Source organism: Sabethes cyaneus, chromosome 2 (genome assembly GCF_943734655.1).
Source record: "Sabethes cyaneus chromosome 2, idSabCyanKW18_F2, whole genome shotgun sequence".
In the NCBI taxonomy this organism is placed as follows: domain Eukaryota; kingdom Metazoa; phylum Arthropoda; class Insecta; order Diptera; family Culicidae; genus Sabethes; species Sabethes cyaneus.
The window spans coordinates 18,769,540-18,786,819 of NC_071354.1; the positions used below are offsets into that span (position 1 = coordinate 18,769,540).

The 17,280-nt window shown below is 45.9% G+C and overlaps 1 protein-coding gene across 1 annotated transcript; it reads left to right on the top strand.

Annotated features, from left to right (window-relative positions):
* Positions 1-12,525: 12,525 nt before the first annotated feature.
* LOC128738095 (chromosome-associated kinesin KIF4-like) lies at positions 12,526-13,911 on the top strand. The gene has a single exon (XM_053832939.1). The coding sequence runs from the start codon at positions 12,535-12,537 to the stop codon at positions 13,909-13,911; it is 1,377 nt and encodes a 458-aa protein (XP_053688914.1). The 5' UTR covers positions 12,526-12,534.
* Positions 13,912-17,280: the final 3,369 nt, after the last annotated feature.

A 17,280-nucleotide genomic window follows, 5' to 3' on the forward strand; every position in this document is an offset into this window, starting at 1 on the left:
TATGCGCAAATAGATACAAATTACATTACATGAATCTGAAACTAAATAAAAAACTACAAAAAGTCAGGAAGTTCCATTTGTATCCAGTCGCGTAATTGGGGATCAAAATTAGGGTATTTTTTATATCAAAAGCTTTACAGTTCCTAAACAAGCAAAAATAGAGGTATACTACATTTGGCAAGGTGTGTATCATTGCTATTTGTACATCTTTATAAAACCTGAAAAAGTCATACAACAACTACAAAAAAAAAAAGCTAAAATAGAAAAACTGATTTTGACGATTCACATCTAAGAAATAGGATTTTTCTATCTTCGCTGAAGAGATAGAAGGTTACGGTCTTGAGCAAAATTTCTTGTAATAATATGCTCTAAAACTTTGCAGAACTCATCAATGTGTTATATTGAAGCTGCAGAAAAATAAATTTTTTATTTCACTTTTAGGGGGATTATTCAAAATTTGAATTTCACCATACGATAGAACTTTTAATTTCAAGAAACTCTCCCAAAGGTTCCATAAACCTAAAATCAAGTTTTCCCACTCAAAACTCTAATGCGCACATATTTTTGGTTTTGGACAACTGTGAAGCCCCGCGGGAATATGTTCCGGAATGGCCATGCCGTGGCAAAATCATCAGATAGAATCAAAATAATGGAAAATGACCTTCTGGAGTAATTTCATGAATTTAGAAACCCATATTGCCAGTGTTGCAAACCAAACAGTTTTATGGCCATAGGAGGTCCCACGGGAACTTGTCGCAGAATGGCCATTCCGAGGATATATCATTGTATTGTTTTAAAATAATGAAGAATGGCCTTTCGGAGTAATTGGAAGAACTTTGGACACCCATATTACTATAATTACATCCAAAAATATAAAAAGTGCTTTAATTCCGGAACACATCCTCGGACTGCCGGATTTCCGGGAACCAGATGAATCACTTCCGGCTCTGTTATAACCACACTGGAAGTGGATAAGTTCCTGAATCTTTTGGTGGTAAAAGTGTCCGAATCGGTCAAAAATTGCCAAAGTTACAAGCGTTTCAATTTGTGGGTACCCGGGTACCCTTGTCGAGCACTTAAAGGTGTTTTTTTGTCGAACACATAACGGTTAAAGCGAGTGGTCGTCGATTCGAATTTCAGTACAATCAGACCAATTGAAGTGACTTTAGCACAGCTTTATTCGCAGGCTTATCCATATCTGTACTGTTTCTTTTAAGTCGTAAAATCTTTATTTGACAAAAGATGTTTGATGGCGAACCGTTCAGGCATTCCGGAGTTCTGACGGAACATACGTTCGTAATTACGTTCTTCGTCTCCCACTGTCGGCTCCTTCCCAGTCAGCTCCCTTTTCTGTCACGTTACTAATTACGGGTCTTTTCTGTAAGTTACGTTGAGTGATAATTTGCTCTTTATGTAAGTCATGCGCGACGCGATTTTGTCGAGTAACTCGACTGAGTCCAAAGTTAACAAGTGCCGCCTGAGCTTGCTTTGTTTTGGTCGTGCATTGAGCCGCTATGCTGCCCGTTCTTCCTGCACTCGACACTCGACTGTGACTGAGTCGAGCCTAGATGCTCGATATGACTTACAGAATAGGGCCCATGTATCGGTTTGCTCTAAGGAAATCCCTATCAAGGAAACGAAACAAAGGTTCTTTTTATAGATCCCTCCTCGGTGAAATTCCCGTCTTTTCTTACAGTCACAGAACCCTTTTACTTATTACTCTCCTCCGTGTTAGTAACCACCTACCTTTTGTCAACTTCCCTGCGCTGATTCTTTTGCGTCCAGTAGCGTGTGCACCAAATTTGATGAAGAATCGTCCAGGCGTTTTGGAACTATGGTCTTCCCCCTGTTAGGAATCCACCATCTCTTGTTAATCCCCCCGTGTGTTCCAGTGCTGATTCCCTTATGTCAAGGAACATGTGTGCCAAGTTTGGTGGAGAATGGTCAAGGCCTTCTGGAGTTATGGCAGAACATACAATCATACAAACATACAAACTCACACTCACTTTTATGTATATAGATTTAATAGATTTAATGGAGAAGGCGGAAAACGCGCACTAGACTAGGCCCTCTAGTGGACCTGAAATGGGATTTGCAACTAAACTTCAAATGGGACTTAACATTCATTTACAATGTGGATTTGACTTTGAATTCGCACTGCAACTTGCCTAAGATTTTATTTGAAGTTAGGCTTAAAAGTGAACAGAAAATTGAACTTGAATTAGATATGAAATAGGGCTTCAGCTTGGACTCGAAATAAGACGAAAAACTGCATTATTAATTAGACTTGACATTGGAGTTACAATTAAAATTAACCCATTATGTCCTAGTGCATGATATATCATACCTCGTCTTCAAAACCTGTTTTCTGCTGAATTTCAATAGTTAGCATTGTTAATATATCACTACAAGAGAGATAAGACATCAATCTGATGTGTGTGTGTGTGATATAATTTGTCAGTTTTTGTCATTTCATCTGTATTTTCAACAGTGCAAAGTTGTGATAAATGGCGGAAAAAAGTAGAAAAAATGGCGAAAAAAACTTTGTCTTCAAAACGCATGAAAAAGTCTACATTTAGTGACCAAACATTACCTGACAAGTACATTGTTATTTATATGTAAAGTCTATCACAAAATTCGATAAGAAATCTGTAAAAAACTTTGTAATTTTGGCCTTGAAAGCATTCCAAATGACGATTTTGCGATTCCCGACACATTCGAGCCATAATATAATAGATTACAGAGCTTCACTTCATTTGGTCCAAATTTAGGTATACCCGGGTCATAATGGGTTAAATTAGAATTGAAATTGGACCTAAAATTGGACATGAAATTGGACTTAAACTGCACTTGAAAATCCACTTAATATTTGTCAAATTGGACTAGCTCGGGCTAGGGCTAGGGCTAGGGCTAGGGCTAGGGCTAGGGCTAGGGCTAGGGCTAGGGCTAGGGCTAGGGCTAGGGCTAGGGCTAGGGCTAGGGCTAGGGCTAGGGCTAGGGCTAGGGCTAGGGCTAGGGCTAGGGCTAGGGCTAGGGCTAGGGCTAGGGCTAGGGCTAGGGCTAGGGCTAGGGCTAGGGCTAGGGCTAGGGCTAGGGCTAGGGCTAGGGCTAGGGCTAGGGCTAGGGCTAGGGCTAGGGCTAGGGCTAGGGCTAGGGCTAGGGCTAGGGCTAGGGCTAGGGCTAGGGCTAGGGCTAGGGCTAGGGCTAGGGCTAGGGCTAGGGCTAGGGCTAGGGCTAGGGCTAGGGCTAGGGCTAGGGCTAGGGCTAGGGCTAGGGCTAGGGCTAGGGCTAGGGCTAGGGCTAGGGCTAGGGCTAGGGCTAGGGCTAGGGCTAGGGCTAGGGCTAGGGCTAGGGCTAGGGCTAGGGCTAGGGCTAGGGCTAGGGCTAGGGCTAGGGCTAGGGCTAGGGCTAGGGCTAGGGCTAGGGCTAGGGCTAGGGCTAGGGCTAGGGCTAGGGCTAGGGCTAGGGCTAGGGCTAGGGCTAGGGCTAGGGCTAGGGCTAGGGCTAGGGCTAGGGCTAGGGCTAGGGCTAGGGCTAGGGCTAGGGCTAGGGCTAGGGCTAGGGCTAGGGCTAGGGCTAGGGCTAGGGCTAGGGCTAGGGCTAGGGCTAGGGCTAGGGCTAGGGCTAGGGCCTGCTTGTTACGCCGGCTATCACCGCTAGCAAGAGGTTTCGTAGGGAATTATCAAGCGGGCTTCACAGGTACTGGCGCAACTACGGACCAGATTTTTACCATTCGACAGCTTTTGCAGAAATGTCGGGAGTGCAACATCTACGCGTCGCATATTTATTGACTTCAAAGCAGCATACGATGCAGTCGATCGAGACCAGCTATGGCGGCCGGTTAAGGCCCTAACTCAGCGAGGTTAAGGCGCCGAACAAAGTCGCATTCGACTTTGCGCGACTCCGAATAGCCATTACGATGGGAGCGGGAACTCTTATCCCTACCTCCACGCGGTACCGGCCGGGACGCAACTGGGCCTAGGGTCAACCAAATACCAGTCTTTGGTTGCACCTTCAGTTGTGTGCTAACAGGGAAAGGGGGGCACTTTGTGCCTGAGGGTAGCGTGGCGTAGTGGTGTAAAGAGGCGAGCGGAGCTCAATTCCTATAAGCCAGCTGCGGACGTAGTAGCGTCCTGTTAGAGCTCAGGACTTTAAGCAAAAAAGCCAGGTCAGGAGTGCCATGGGCACATTAGGATCGGTTCCAGGAAGATCCTAATTACGGTGTACTGGACGGGCGGGAATAAACGTTTGGATTTGGCGCTACAGGGCTGACGGCTGTGCTATTCTACTACCTTATGTAAGGAAGGGTGATACCTTCCCGAAACGGCGAGTAGGCTAATGGTACAGCTGCCTTCCGTCCCGTTAAAACCGTGGCTGGTCTCTAGGTACGTTCAAAGTTCGTCACTCACGTCAAAGTGCGGTGGTGTAGGCTCAGATGATACATTCCTGACTAACGCCGATCGGATGCTGACATCCCTGCCCCCATGAAGGGTAGGGGGGAGTGTCCCTAGCCATGGCCTCCCTGCTTGCATAGATCACCATGGGATCGTTAAGGCGACTACACAATTACGAGTGGAGATAGCGGCCTAGAGTTGGGACCCTTTCGAATGGACAAATTTTTAAATTTCAAAGAGGGATCGAATACGGGTGCTACTAGTGGCAAAGATGATATCTTTGCCAAAAGTAGTAAGTTGGCTAGGTCACCAACAGCAAAGACAGGTAGCCCCCCGTTATCGGGGGCGCGACCCAAGAAGGGAAGCCCGCCGAAGTCGGGGGCACAGCCCATACAGGGAAGCCCCCCGAAAACGGGAGCGATACCGAAGAGGAAGTTGACACCACCTAGGACTAACACCCCAGTTAGAACGCCGGTGGCCATCGCTGCCAGCTCAGCCAAGAAGGCGAGCGACAGCGGTAGGCAAATGTCAACGGAGGGCATGGTGCACCCTCCTGAGGGCGAAGTCGGGCTTCCTCCAGCCAGTAGCAAGCTGGAGGAAGCCAAAAAGTTGGTGGACGAGTTGTACTCGTTCATCAACTCTAGGTCAAATGTCCACCTCGACATTAAAAAGCTGGCGGTGAGCCTCCGCTCTACCGTCATAGCTGCCGAGGTGGAGAGGCAAGAGCTTCTGCAGCGATGCGAAATCGCCGAAGCTCAGGTCATAGCCGCTAAGGCTGTGGCCATGCCTAGTCAGGCGCGTACGCCGCTTGTCAAGCGCAAGGCGGCTACGCCCGACCATGGACCAACGCTGGTAGCCAAGAGGCAGCGGACTTCGGCTCGCGCCTCTACCAGCGAACGTGCGGAGGCGGTCCCGGATGGTGCTTCCGGGACCGGGGAAGAGGATTGGCAGGTGGTTAGGCGTAAACCGCCTAAACCGCCGAGGCCGAAACCGAGCGAGGCTGCGGCTGCAAAGCCAAAGCCAAGGCGCGTCCATAAGGGCGACGCCTTAGTAGTGAAGCTGACAGGCAAGCTGTCGTATGCTGATCTACTGCGCAAGGTTCGTGTGGACCCCAAGTTGCATTAGCTTGGGGCCAACGTTGTAAAGACCCGCCGAACCCAGGCAGGGGATATGCTTTTCGAACTTAGAAAGGACCCAACGGTCCAGAGTTCGAATTACCAGAAACTGGTTGAGCAGTCCCTGGGCGAAGCGGGCCAGGTCAAGGCGCTGTCGCAGCGTGTTCTGGTCGAGTGTAAAAACCTCGACGAGATTACGACGACAGTTGACCTGAGTGATGCTCTGCGGGATCAGCTTAAGGTTGATGTGGCACCCGCAGACATCCGCTTGCGGAAGGCATATGGAGATATGCAAACCGCGACCTTAAACGTGCCAGAGGCAATCGCCAACAAGATGTTGGCGTCTGGCAAAATTAAGGTAGGATGGTCAGTGTGTACACTGGTGTCGAAACGGCGTATCGAACGCTGTTTCAGGTGTATGGGCTTTGGCCATCGGGCGGCCAAGTGTAAGGCCCCCGATCGGTCCAAGCTGTGCAGGCGGTGCGGCGAAGATGGCCACTTCGCCAGGGGATGTAGCAAACCCCCCAGGTGCATGCTCTGCACAGTCGATGCGGGAAATAAGCATGCCACAGGTGGCCCACTGTGTGCGGCTTATAGGCGGGCATTGCAACGATAAGGGTGCAGGTTATACAGATTAACCTAAACCACTGTGAAACGGCACAGGAGTTGCTTTGGCAAACGGCAGCCGAAACGGGGTGCGATATTGCCATTATCGCGGATCCCTACCGGGTCCCCCGTGGAGGCGCTAACTGGGTTATCGATAAGGGTCGGATGGCAGCGATCGCCGTGATGGGTAGATACCCGATCCAGGAGGTGGTGTCGTCCGACCAAGAGGGGTTCGTGATCGCGGTGGTCGATGGCGTCTGCATCTGTAGCTGCTACGCTCCACCTAGGTGGTCGCCGGAGCAGTTTGACCGGATGCTGGACGTGCTCACCGACGAACTCACGGGCCGCAAGCCCGTTGTCATTGGAGGAGACTTCAATGCTTGGGCTGTCGAATGGGGTAGCAGGTGCACTACTCCGAGGGGACAAAGCTTGCTGGAAGCTCTGTCCAAGCTAGATGTAAGTCTGGCTAACGTGGGATCCGTCAGTACCTTTTGTAGGGGGGTACAACAATCGATCATCGACATCACCTTCTGCAGCCCAACGTTGCTTGACAACATGGGCTGGAGGGTGTCAGATGAGTACACGCATAGTGACCACCAAGCTATACGGTACACGATTGAACGACGGGCGCTACGGCCACGCGGGGCGAAGTCGACAGGGAGGAGGTGGAAAGTGAAGGCCTTCGACAAAGACCTGTTCGTTGAAGCACTCAGTGCAGAGAGCACCCGCTCGAACCTGAGTGCTCGTGAGCTGACCAACGTCCTAGTACGGGCATGTGATACCACTATGCCTAGGACGGGGCAGCCAATGAACGGTCGTCGCTCGGTATACTGGTGGAGTGATACCATTGCCCAGCTCCGTTCCAGGTGCCACAGAGCGAGAAGGCTAGCGCAGAGGGCCCGGACCGATGCAGATGCTGAAGCTCGGGGAGTTGATCTTAGAGCGGCAAGGTCGGCGCTTAAGAAAGAGGTTAGGCGTAGCAAGAAATCCTGTTTCCAGGAGCTATGTCGCGATGCGGATTCAAACCCCTGGGGTGGTGCATACCAGGTGGTAATGAAAAAGATGAAGGGTACATCTGCGCCGCAGGAAACCTGCCCCCAAAAGCTGAAAGTCATCGTGGAAGGGCTCTTTCCGCAACACGATCCAGTTTGGTGGCCTCCGACCCCGTACGGTCAATCGAATGACGTCCTCACTCCGGTCACGAATGAGGAACTCATCGTAATTGCCAGGGGTTTGAAATCGAAGAAAGCGCCCGGTCCTGACGGGATTCCGAACGAGGCACTCAAAGCGGCGATCCAAGCGTATCCCGATATGTTTAGAGAGACGCTTCAGAGTTGCCTAGAGGTATGCGAATTTCCAGACAAATGGAAAGTCCAAAGATTGGTACTGCTGCCAAAGCCGGGGAAACCGCCTGGTGATCCCTCGTCGTACAGGCCAATTTGCCTATTGGACACGCTAGGCAAATTGCTAGAGCGGGTAATCCTAAACAGGCTGACGCCTGTAGTGGAAAGTGATGTCGGACTGGCAAACACGCAGTTTGGCTTCCGTAAGGGGAAGTCCACTGTAGATGCCATAAAGTCCGTAGTGGAGAGGGCCGAGAAGCCTATGAAACGGAAAAGGCGAGGCGACAGGTATTGTGCTATAGTCACAATCGATGTCAAAAACGCCTTTAACAGCGCTAACTGGGGTGCAATTGCGTTAGCGCTGCATAGGATGAGGGTACCGGATCATCTATGCAGGTTGCTTAAGAGTTACTTCGAGAACCGGACGCTAGTGTACGACACGGCGGATGGGGCGAAGAGGTACAAAGTGACAGCGGGTGTTCCACAGGGTTCGATTCTCGGCCCCACGCTTTGGAATGCCATGTACGATGGGGTGCTGAGGCTTGAACTACCCACTGGGGTCGATATTACTGGCTTCGCCGATGATATCGTCCTTACGGTGGTAGGCGAGTTTCTAGAAGAGGTGGAAATGCTGGCATCAGACGCCATAAGCATAATAGAGGGTTGGATGGCGGGCGTCAATCTGCGATTGGCCCACCATAAGACGGAAGCTGTGATGGTCAGCAACCGAAAGTCGGCCATAGAGGCAAAAATAATCGTGGGGGGACAGGTGATTGTCTCCAAACGAAGTGTGAAGTACCTGGGTGTCATGACAGACAACAGGCTGAACTTCACCAGTCATGTGGATTATGCTTGTGGTAAAGCGTCAACGGCGGTCACTGCTCTGTCTAAGATCATGCCGAACGGCTACGGTCCTAGCAGCAGTAAGAGACGCCTGATGGCCAGCGTTGCCATGTCGGTGCTACGATACGGTGCACCGGCGTGGGCCCCGGCTTTGGAGAGTAAGCGCAATCAGGCATGCCTGAACAAGGTGTTCAGGCTGTTAGCATTGCGCGTTGCGTGCGGCTACCGTACCATATCGTTGGATGCGATTGGGGTTATTGCAGCCATGATTCCAATATGCATACTCCTAGGTGAGGATATCGAGTGCCATAGGCAGAGGAACGTCAGGGGCGCTAGGGACAGAGTTAGGCTGGACTCTATTAGGCGTTGGCAGGCGGAATGGGATCGCACCGACCATGGTAGGTGGACCCATAGGCTGATCCAGAACATATCGTCCTGGATCGGCAGAGGTCATGGTGAGGTAAACTTTTTCATTACCCAGTTCCTGTCGGGTCATGGATGCTTTAAGAAGTATCTACATACGCGCGGGCGGGCAGATTCACCCTTTTGCCCCGTTTGCACGGTAGCCGAGGAAACGGCGGAGCATGTGATCTTTCACTGCCCGCGGTTTACGTCCACTCGGCAGGTGATGCTTGCGGTCGTTGGAGAAGACACCAACGCCGACAACATCGTGCAGAGAATGTGCGCTGAGCAGCGTGCATGGGGTGCCGTCGATGGGGCGGTAACCGCGGTGATAACGGAGTTGCAACGGCTAGAACGTTTGCAACGACAGGGCCGACATAGCTTGCTAGGGTCAGTAACGGGCTGATTGGGCAGCCCAGGCCCTAGGTGAAGGGTAGTGGCGGTATGAAATGGCAAGGGTGTTGTGTGGACCCACACACGCAACGGACAAGTCGGAGTGCTTCGGCACGTCCTCCCTCCTGAAGTAAAACCTAACGGTAGTTCCGGGAGGGGTTCAGGAACGGGCAGCAGGAGAGTTTTTAGTAGGTAGGCGCATGTTGGCACCATGTGAATCCTATTCGGCGCCGCGAAGGTGCTGTCTATGAAGATTTTCTCCCTGCATAAACAATACAAAAAAAGACCAGCTATGGCAGATAATGCACGAACACACTACATTCCATCGAGTGATGTGTTTCGTGCGTATTTCGGTTTCTTCGAGAGGCGGTGAGGGTTGAGACAAGGTGACGGCCTATCCTGTATGCTTACCAATATCCCTATTGAGGGGGTGACCTGGCAATGAACAGCACTGCTTTCACCATTGGTTGTCAACTCGTAGGGTTTGCAGATGACTTTGATATAACAATCAGGAGCTTTGTGACGGCGAAGGCAATCTGCGCCAGACTGAAAGCGATTCTAGGAGGATTGGGCTAAAATGAATGCATCGAAGACCAAATACACGAAAGAAACCTACGGTCGGTAACCGTTGACGACGTCGAACTAGAAGTGCTACATGAGTTCGTATGTTTGGGATCGCTTGGGATGCACGGAGGATACATGCGTTTGCCGTGTTCGAGTGGAAAGATCTGCGGATGACATTTGTTGAAGTTCAAACTGAAAGCGAAGAAGTAGTCGTATGAATAAAGCCCTACTGGCATTGTTTGAAAAGATTCCCATCATATATTTAGCGAGTATCGGTAGGCTACGGTGGGCTGGATACGTCCTAAGGATGCCAGACAACAGTGCGTCGAAAACAATTTTCTACATCTTCAACAATCTCACCGGCAGCAGGAACAGAGGGGCTCAACGTAGAAGAAGGAAATTTTGATACATCATAAGTAGGTACCATTTGGACTCCGTAATCAAACATGATTTCTGGTTGATTTCCACAGCAGAACGTGTTATAATTTTGATATATTTTGGTTATCATACCTTGCTCGGGTAGCCAATGACATCCGGGCTGTTCATGAGAACCCATCCTGGCAACATGTGAAAGCCAGTGGAGATCTCTGATTTCATCTCTTTGTTCTGCCGGACCGATTTCGATTGATTTCATCCTTTTGACATGGATCAATAAGTAAGCAAGTATACAGGGTGTTAGGTAGCTTAGTGCAAATATTTCAGCGAATGATAGAGAACCTCATTTGACGAAAAACATTCTTCTACACCCATGGTCAATTCTCAACGGATGCATCTCTTTTAGTTTTGGTGCAATTTAATTTTAAAAGCAACGTAAAATTAGTATCCGAAAACTGCAAAAATTCATACATCACGCATAGCACACTAGACCACCGCGTGCGAAGGACACGATCTGACGCGTAAACAGATTTTCTCTCGGGAATTTCTATCAACTACAATTAGAAGTAAATTGTTTCCAACACTTAACATTGAATCAACCTGCGGCAGTCGATTGTATACTGACTGTACTTCAACGAATCAAAAAGCATGAAAACTCGGCTTGGTCATTTCTGAGAAATTGATATCAATTAATAGTGAAACTCATACAACGTCTATAAATAAAAAATAAAAAATATAGTTTAATTCGATGAATTGCATCGGGGTCGTTACTATAGCGTAAAGTAAGGATTTATGGTTTTTGCCCATGGAAATTGACGCACAATCGCTCGTTACTATCGAGCAACGAAATGAATAAATTAACCAATGAATCAATCAATAAATTCTTATTACTGAGAAAACAATGCTGAGGATCAACAAAGGATTTGCCAATGCAATTCAAACAATTGATGCTGTTGTTGAAACATATTTTGTTTTTATCATAAACCTTCTTTTGTGGATGGAATCACCTTTTACTGCAAGTTGAAAAGTGTAATTTGGATCCGAAAATCTTTGGAACTGCTTCTGGTTTTTCCCTTTACTTCGATGCCTTAAAAATAGCCGGCCTTGTACGCAATTTTCTCTTTTAAGCAATTGTAACGATTTTTAAATTATGAATGTAAATCTAATTGACAAGGAATAGGATCCACTTTCATCAATATTGGTGTTGTACGTACCGTAGTAACAGCATTCCAAACACACCTACATTTTTCTATTCGTCATTTCGATTGGTATGGAAATTTTAAATTGATCTACCTAAACCTTATTTTTGCGAAGCAAACGTGGATATAATTTCATGAATAAATGTAAATTATGGATGTTAATGATTGACAACTTCTCAATCGCTTCGTTAAGAGAAATTATTTAGAATTTCTCCAAGTTCAATGTTTGCTGCCGATGAAGTTTGAGTAGCACTCTGAGTTTGCAAGTTTGTCCACAAAAAGGCTTTGTTTCGGTTTGCGGAAAACATTGCTCATTGTACCCAAAGTGGCTCGGTAATGAAGATTAATTAAATACGCAATGATGGGATCCGCCTGGTAGTCCTATCCACCGTAACCAAACCATCATCGACATAATGATTGCTGTTTGTTTGAACCCCAAACAATAGGCCCGCGCCCTATGACGGATGGATTGATGGATATCAATTCGAGAGCACTTCGGTAAGCCTCAGAGCTGCACATTGTTTGTCGTTTGCCCTAATGAAAGGATAATGAGTGCGTATATTCACGGTGTTACGGAGCATGCAATTGGTTTGTAATTAAGTGACATCTGGTAAGCTATTATTTGAATTCATCGTGTTGTGAAAACGCTGCGGTTGAAACAGAAATGATTGATCCCGACGAGATAATCACCATTATCTGCCAGGTTTCGTAATGGAATTCAATCAGAAGGTAATTTTAGCGTTTTCCACTCGATTAACATCAATTGGTTCCGACGGGTGCTATTGATTTCAATAAAATTTGTTTCATAGGTATTGATATTGGGGAATTTAATTCGATAGAAGCAACTTTTCCAATAAAAATCATTCATGTAGAACGTAATAGATCTTTGATACTTTTCTTTGCATTATGATTTCTGCCCCAGATTTTGTTTCTCTTCGAAATTCTATTGTTCTGTTGTTTTTAGAAATTTTTAATTTTCAATTCTAGCATCGAATCGGTAAAAATTTGGCACTAAAAGACAAACATGCACTGCTGGTCTGGTACGAACATTGCAATAATTCAAAGAAAAATTTCCCCCATAAATAATTCATATAATTCTTCGCTAAACCGGCTTCGCCTACTTTTTTCCCCCTTCTGCTGCAGCACCGTTTTGTGAACTGTCAAAATTTCCGGTACACAAAACTTCGTTTTCGCGCACAGAGTCCAAATAGTGATTGATAGTGCTTCCGAATAATTTGTTTGGTCTGATCTTAATGGGCAATTTTTCAAATTCCAAACGTTAATTGTAAATGTTACCGGAATGTCGTCCGTACCGGAGACCGTTCAGGTTGCCGTCCGAATACGCCCGCTGTCGGCGTCGGAAAGCAGAATGGGCAGCCAGCCGATTGCGGAGCCTACCGGTGCTGGTGAGCCGCAAATTTGTGTCCGAGGCAGTGAACTGTTCACGTTTAACCACGTGTTCGATACGACCAGCTGTCAGGAGGAAATTTACGAGACGAGTGTCAAAGCGTTGGTTGATAAGATATTGCAGGGATTCAACGTCACTATTCTGGCCTACGGGCAAACCGGATCCGGCAAGTCCTATACGATGGGAACCTCCTTCGAGGGGAGGTTCGATCACAGGACCGGCATAATCCCAAGAGCGATGGTCGACCTGTTCGATCGGATTGCCACCAGTACGGAGTTTCAGCGTGAAGTTAGTTGCACGTTTGTTGAGCTGTATCAAGAAAATGTGTACGATTTGTTATCGTACAGTAATCGGTATGAGAAAATGGTCGGAATCCGAGAAGATGCAAATGGAGTGATCATTCCGGGTTTGACCGAAGTTCCGGTGAAAACTGCGGATGATACTCTACGATGGTTGGTACAAGGTATCAGTGTCAGGACAATCGCCGCAACTCCAATGAACAAAGAATCCAACCGAAGCCACACTATATTTACTTTGACGGTGAAAAAGCTGAAGGACGGTAAAATAGTAACAACGTCGAAGCTGCACCTGGTGGATTTAGCTGGTTCGGAACGATCTAAGAAGACCAATACTCTAGGCGATCGATTTCGAGAAAGTATCTACATCAACAAAGGACTGTTGGCTTTGGGAAATGTTATTGCTGCATTGGCCTCAACGAAAAGCACAAAAAGCTACATTTCATACAGGGATTCCAAATTAACACGACTTTTGCGGAACTCTCTCGGTGGAAATTCCATAACCCTAATGATGGCTTGTGTCTCACCGTCGGACTACAATCTGGAAGAAACTCTTAGTACTTTGCGATATGCTGATCGCGCTCTGAAAATTCGCAACAAACCAACAATCAACGAAAGTGAACTGAGCTGCCGTGAGGAGGTGGAGCGGCTTAGGTGCGAAAATCAAGCACTTCGTTCTACGCTGGAGAAGTTGCAGCAAAGACCGTGTATAGTGTCCAGAAGTGAACGTTCCATTCGCAACCTGCAGGAGAGAGTCCGGTCCGGTAAAGTGCAGCTCCGGACACTGATTACGAAATCGAATGAGCTCGAGTTTCGAGCTTCACATGCTGAAGAGATACTGGATGGTATAATCAAGCTACTTCCGCTGGACAATAGTGACGACTTCAAACGGAAGACGGACGATCTGCTGGTGCGGTACTGCAAAGAGAGGGAGTGTTGGCGAGAGTCTCGGGAAAAAATTAATAAAGTGTAATTATTTTGGTGTTATAACATTTATTTATATATTTATTTACATGAACCCAGCGTTTAACCAAAAATTTACTGTTACCTATAATGAATAAAATTATTGTAAATATCATTTAATTACTCACTATCACTATTAATATTTATCAAGAAAGAATGGAAGATGTGTGACGATAATAGATAATAGCTGATCAATATCCGTGCGAATAACATGGGATGGGCTTTGAGCGTTTCTGCTGATGAGATATTGGCGACTGCTTGATCGTCGAAGCGTAAACAAGGTGTTCAAAGCGCTGGTCAATAGGGTTGGTAAGTAAGTAACTGTTTATCCTTGGAGTCATCTTACTTTCAGTTGTGAGATACCATGAAAGAGCCGGATATCGTCAGTATTGTCGCCTTTTTGACGCTTGACGAAAAATAATATCGAAAGTGTGTGGTGCGTGATAGAATTGGGAGAATAAATCAAAATTAGGTATTAGACTACCTAATATAATGAGCGGCAGTAGTTTAGTGAGTAAAACATTCGGATACCAAACGAAAGAGCGTGGGTGCGAGTCTCAGCTGCTATTGCACAACCCGATATATTTTAGGTCTATGTTGAAACTATCCAGTTCACCCATTTAATCATTCTTCGCAACAGGACTTTCCTCCCTTTACAAAATAGTTAATGAAAACTGAACAAGGATTCCTGTTACCTGGTTATAAAGAACAATCTTATACGTAGGACAGTAGTAAATTGCCGCTACTCGCATAACTTTCCCATTTATATTGCAAACTCCATAGAAAATGGGACTGTTATACGAGTAGCGGTAGTAAAGGATTTTGGAGTTCTATCGCATTACAGAAATCATATCAGGAACTGTCTAAATGTGTGAAGATATAGAAACGAAATTTTTTCGTCTATTTCCGTACTACTACTAGGGCAAAATTAGAATTACAATTATTGCAAATACACCACGGTAGTTATATCTATATATTTACTATTCTGTTCTTATCTTTCTCTCAGAAGAGCTTTATAAGCGACCTACAGGGATGGTTCGATCACTTTGACTCAATTTTGATTCATTTGACAGTACCGTCTCAGCGGATCCAAATATGACAAAGTGATATATGGGACGTTTGTAGAGCAAGGTCCTATCTATTATTTTGCTGAATTAAGTTTTGCTGTATCTTTTGTAGTTACGTTGCTACGATGCTAGTATCTTATTAGTGACTAAATGAACGTTCATTTAGTCACTGGCGAGTTACTAGCATTGTAGCACAGTAACTACAAAAGTTACAGCAAAACTCTGTTCAGCAAAATTGTAGATAAGAACTAGTTCTACAAATGTCCCATATATAACTTTGTCATATTTGGCTCGACTGAGACGGTACAGTCAAATGAATCAAAATTAACTCAAAGTGATCGAACCATCCCTGGCGACCTATATGCAATTTTGAATAGCTGGTTAGAGAGTGCCTCCCATTACTTCAGTCCATCCATCGTCACGAAAGCGGCTGAGGTCACACCCGCTATTCATGACACATTCTGACGGTAATTTTTACTTCATATTCAATACGGTCTAGCAAAAAAGGGCCGACCTGGACCGATGCGATCTCAATCAATTTCGGTGGCCAATATATTACTAAACATCCATACAAAATTTCATGTGCTGCTTTTGAGCAGTTTTTACGTTATTGACATTTGAAAAAACCATATTTTTTTTAGAAAAACTGTCTGTAGCTTCAGAACCGAAGGAGATAGCGACCTGATTTCTTCAAATAAAATATGCGTTTTCAATTGATGTGAAAGTGCTCAGAAGGCATGATTTGTGAGAAATGAACACGAAAGGAGATATTAAAGAAAAACGGATTTTTTAGGTCCACCCCGACCAAAAAACTTTAAATTACCCCAGTCCATCAACCATAAAAGATTGGGCTTTCATTTTTTAAGCAAAGTTACTCAAAATTTAATGTTCTTTAACTTTGCAGAACATTCTATTTAGCTAACTTCAACCATAAAAAAGTTTATATTTTGCATACGCCTACTATGATGATCACCCTAATGCCATATACAGCAAAAAATGCGGAAGTTGAAATAACAAATTTTCTCCGAAGATACTTTATACCTAGGACTAACGGTTTAAGCGTAATTACTTTTGTCCACCTAGATTTGGGTTTCATCCCACGGTGCGGCGTATGCTTTTTGATCGTAACGTTTAGCGAATGGTAAAGTAGGCCCGGTTTGCCGCTTGAATGCACCATTGGATCCCTTTACTAGTGTTGTTGTCCGCGGTCACCAGCGGTCCCAAATACACGAATTCATCTACCACTTCTAATTCGTTGCCGTCAAAGGTTACCGCCCGCAGGAGGTGCGCATTTGTTTCCTTTGTACCTCTTCCTTTCATGTGTTTGGTCTTCGATGCATTTATTTTTAGCCCAATCCTCCTAGACACCGCTGGCAAAGTTCCTGGCTTGGCTATGATATGAAAGTCATCTGGAAAGCCCAGGAGTTGGCAACTCTTGATAAAAATTGTGCCTCTTCTTTCGATGGCCGCTCGTCGGATCACCCTCTCAAGAGCGAATTTGAACAGCATGCAGGATAAGGCGTCAACTTGTCTCAACCCTCGCCGCGTCTCAAAGGGACTCGAGAGTGTACCCGCGAAGGGTACGAAACACATCACTCGATCCATAGTAACTCTGATTAATCGCGTCAGTTTATCCGGCAAATCGTGCTCACGCGTCATCTTCCTTAGCTGGTCTCGATCGACTGTATCATATCCTGCTTTGAAATCAATAAAGATGTGATGCGTGGGCACATTCTACTCCCGACATTTCTGCAATATCTGTCGAATGGTGAAAATTTGGTCCGTAGTAGCGTGGACCTCCATGAAGCCCGCCTGATAATTCCTACGAAATCTTGTACCTGCAGAAACTCGTCCCAAGTAACCAAAAGTTCCGATAAAAGGGGATTTTTGGCTTAATCAGCCAACGAAATGATCATGAATAGAACTCTATTCAACTTCATTTTTAAGTAATTAACCGTACTTTCAAGTTCGTATTTGATGTTTAAACTTCGAAGGGAATACAAAGTAACTTCTAACAGAACTAGAAAGTTCGCAAAAAGTTCACTTAAGTCGCTATATAGAACACTGTTCAGCCCAAAAAGAAACTCCAATAATTTTCAAAATAAAAAAGATTGGGGGATTATTTTCCCACTTCTTCCTGTTTTTGCAGATTCATGACATTTCTCATTAACTAAGGTATTTAATTTCGGTTAATAATCGACTGTTTTTTTATAAATATTAATTTATTGTAACTTACCACACACTACCAACATAAACCTCGGGGATTTGAGCTCGAGCACTTCTTTTCGGTAACTTAGACGCATACCACTGCT

Excerpts from the sequence above, each read along its gene's own strand:
- LOC128738095 (XM_053832939.1), top strand. The coding sequence starts at position 12,535 with ATGTCGTCCGTACCGGAGACCGTTCAGGTTGCCGTCCGAATACGCCCG.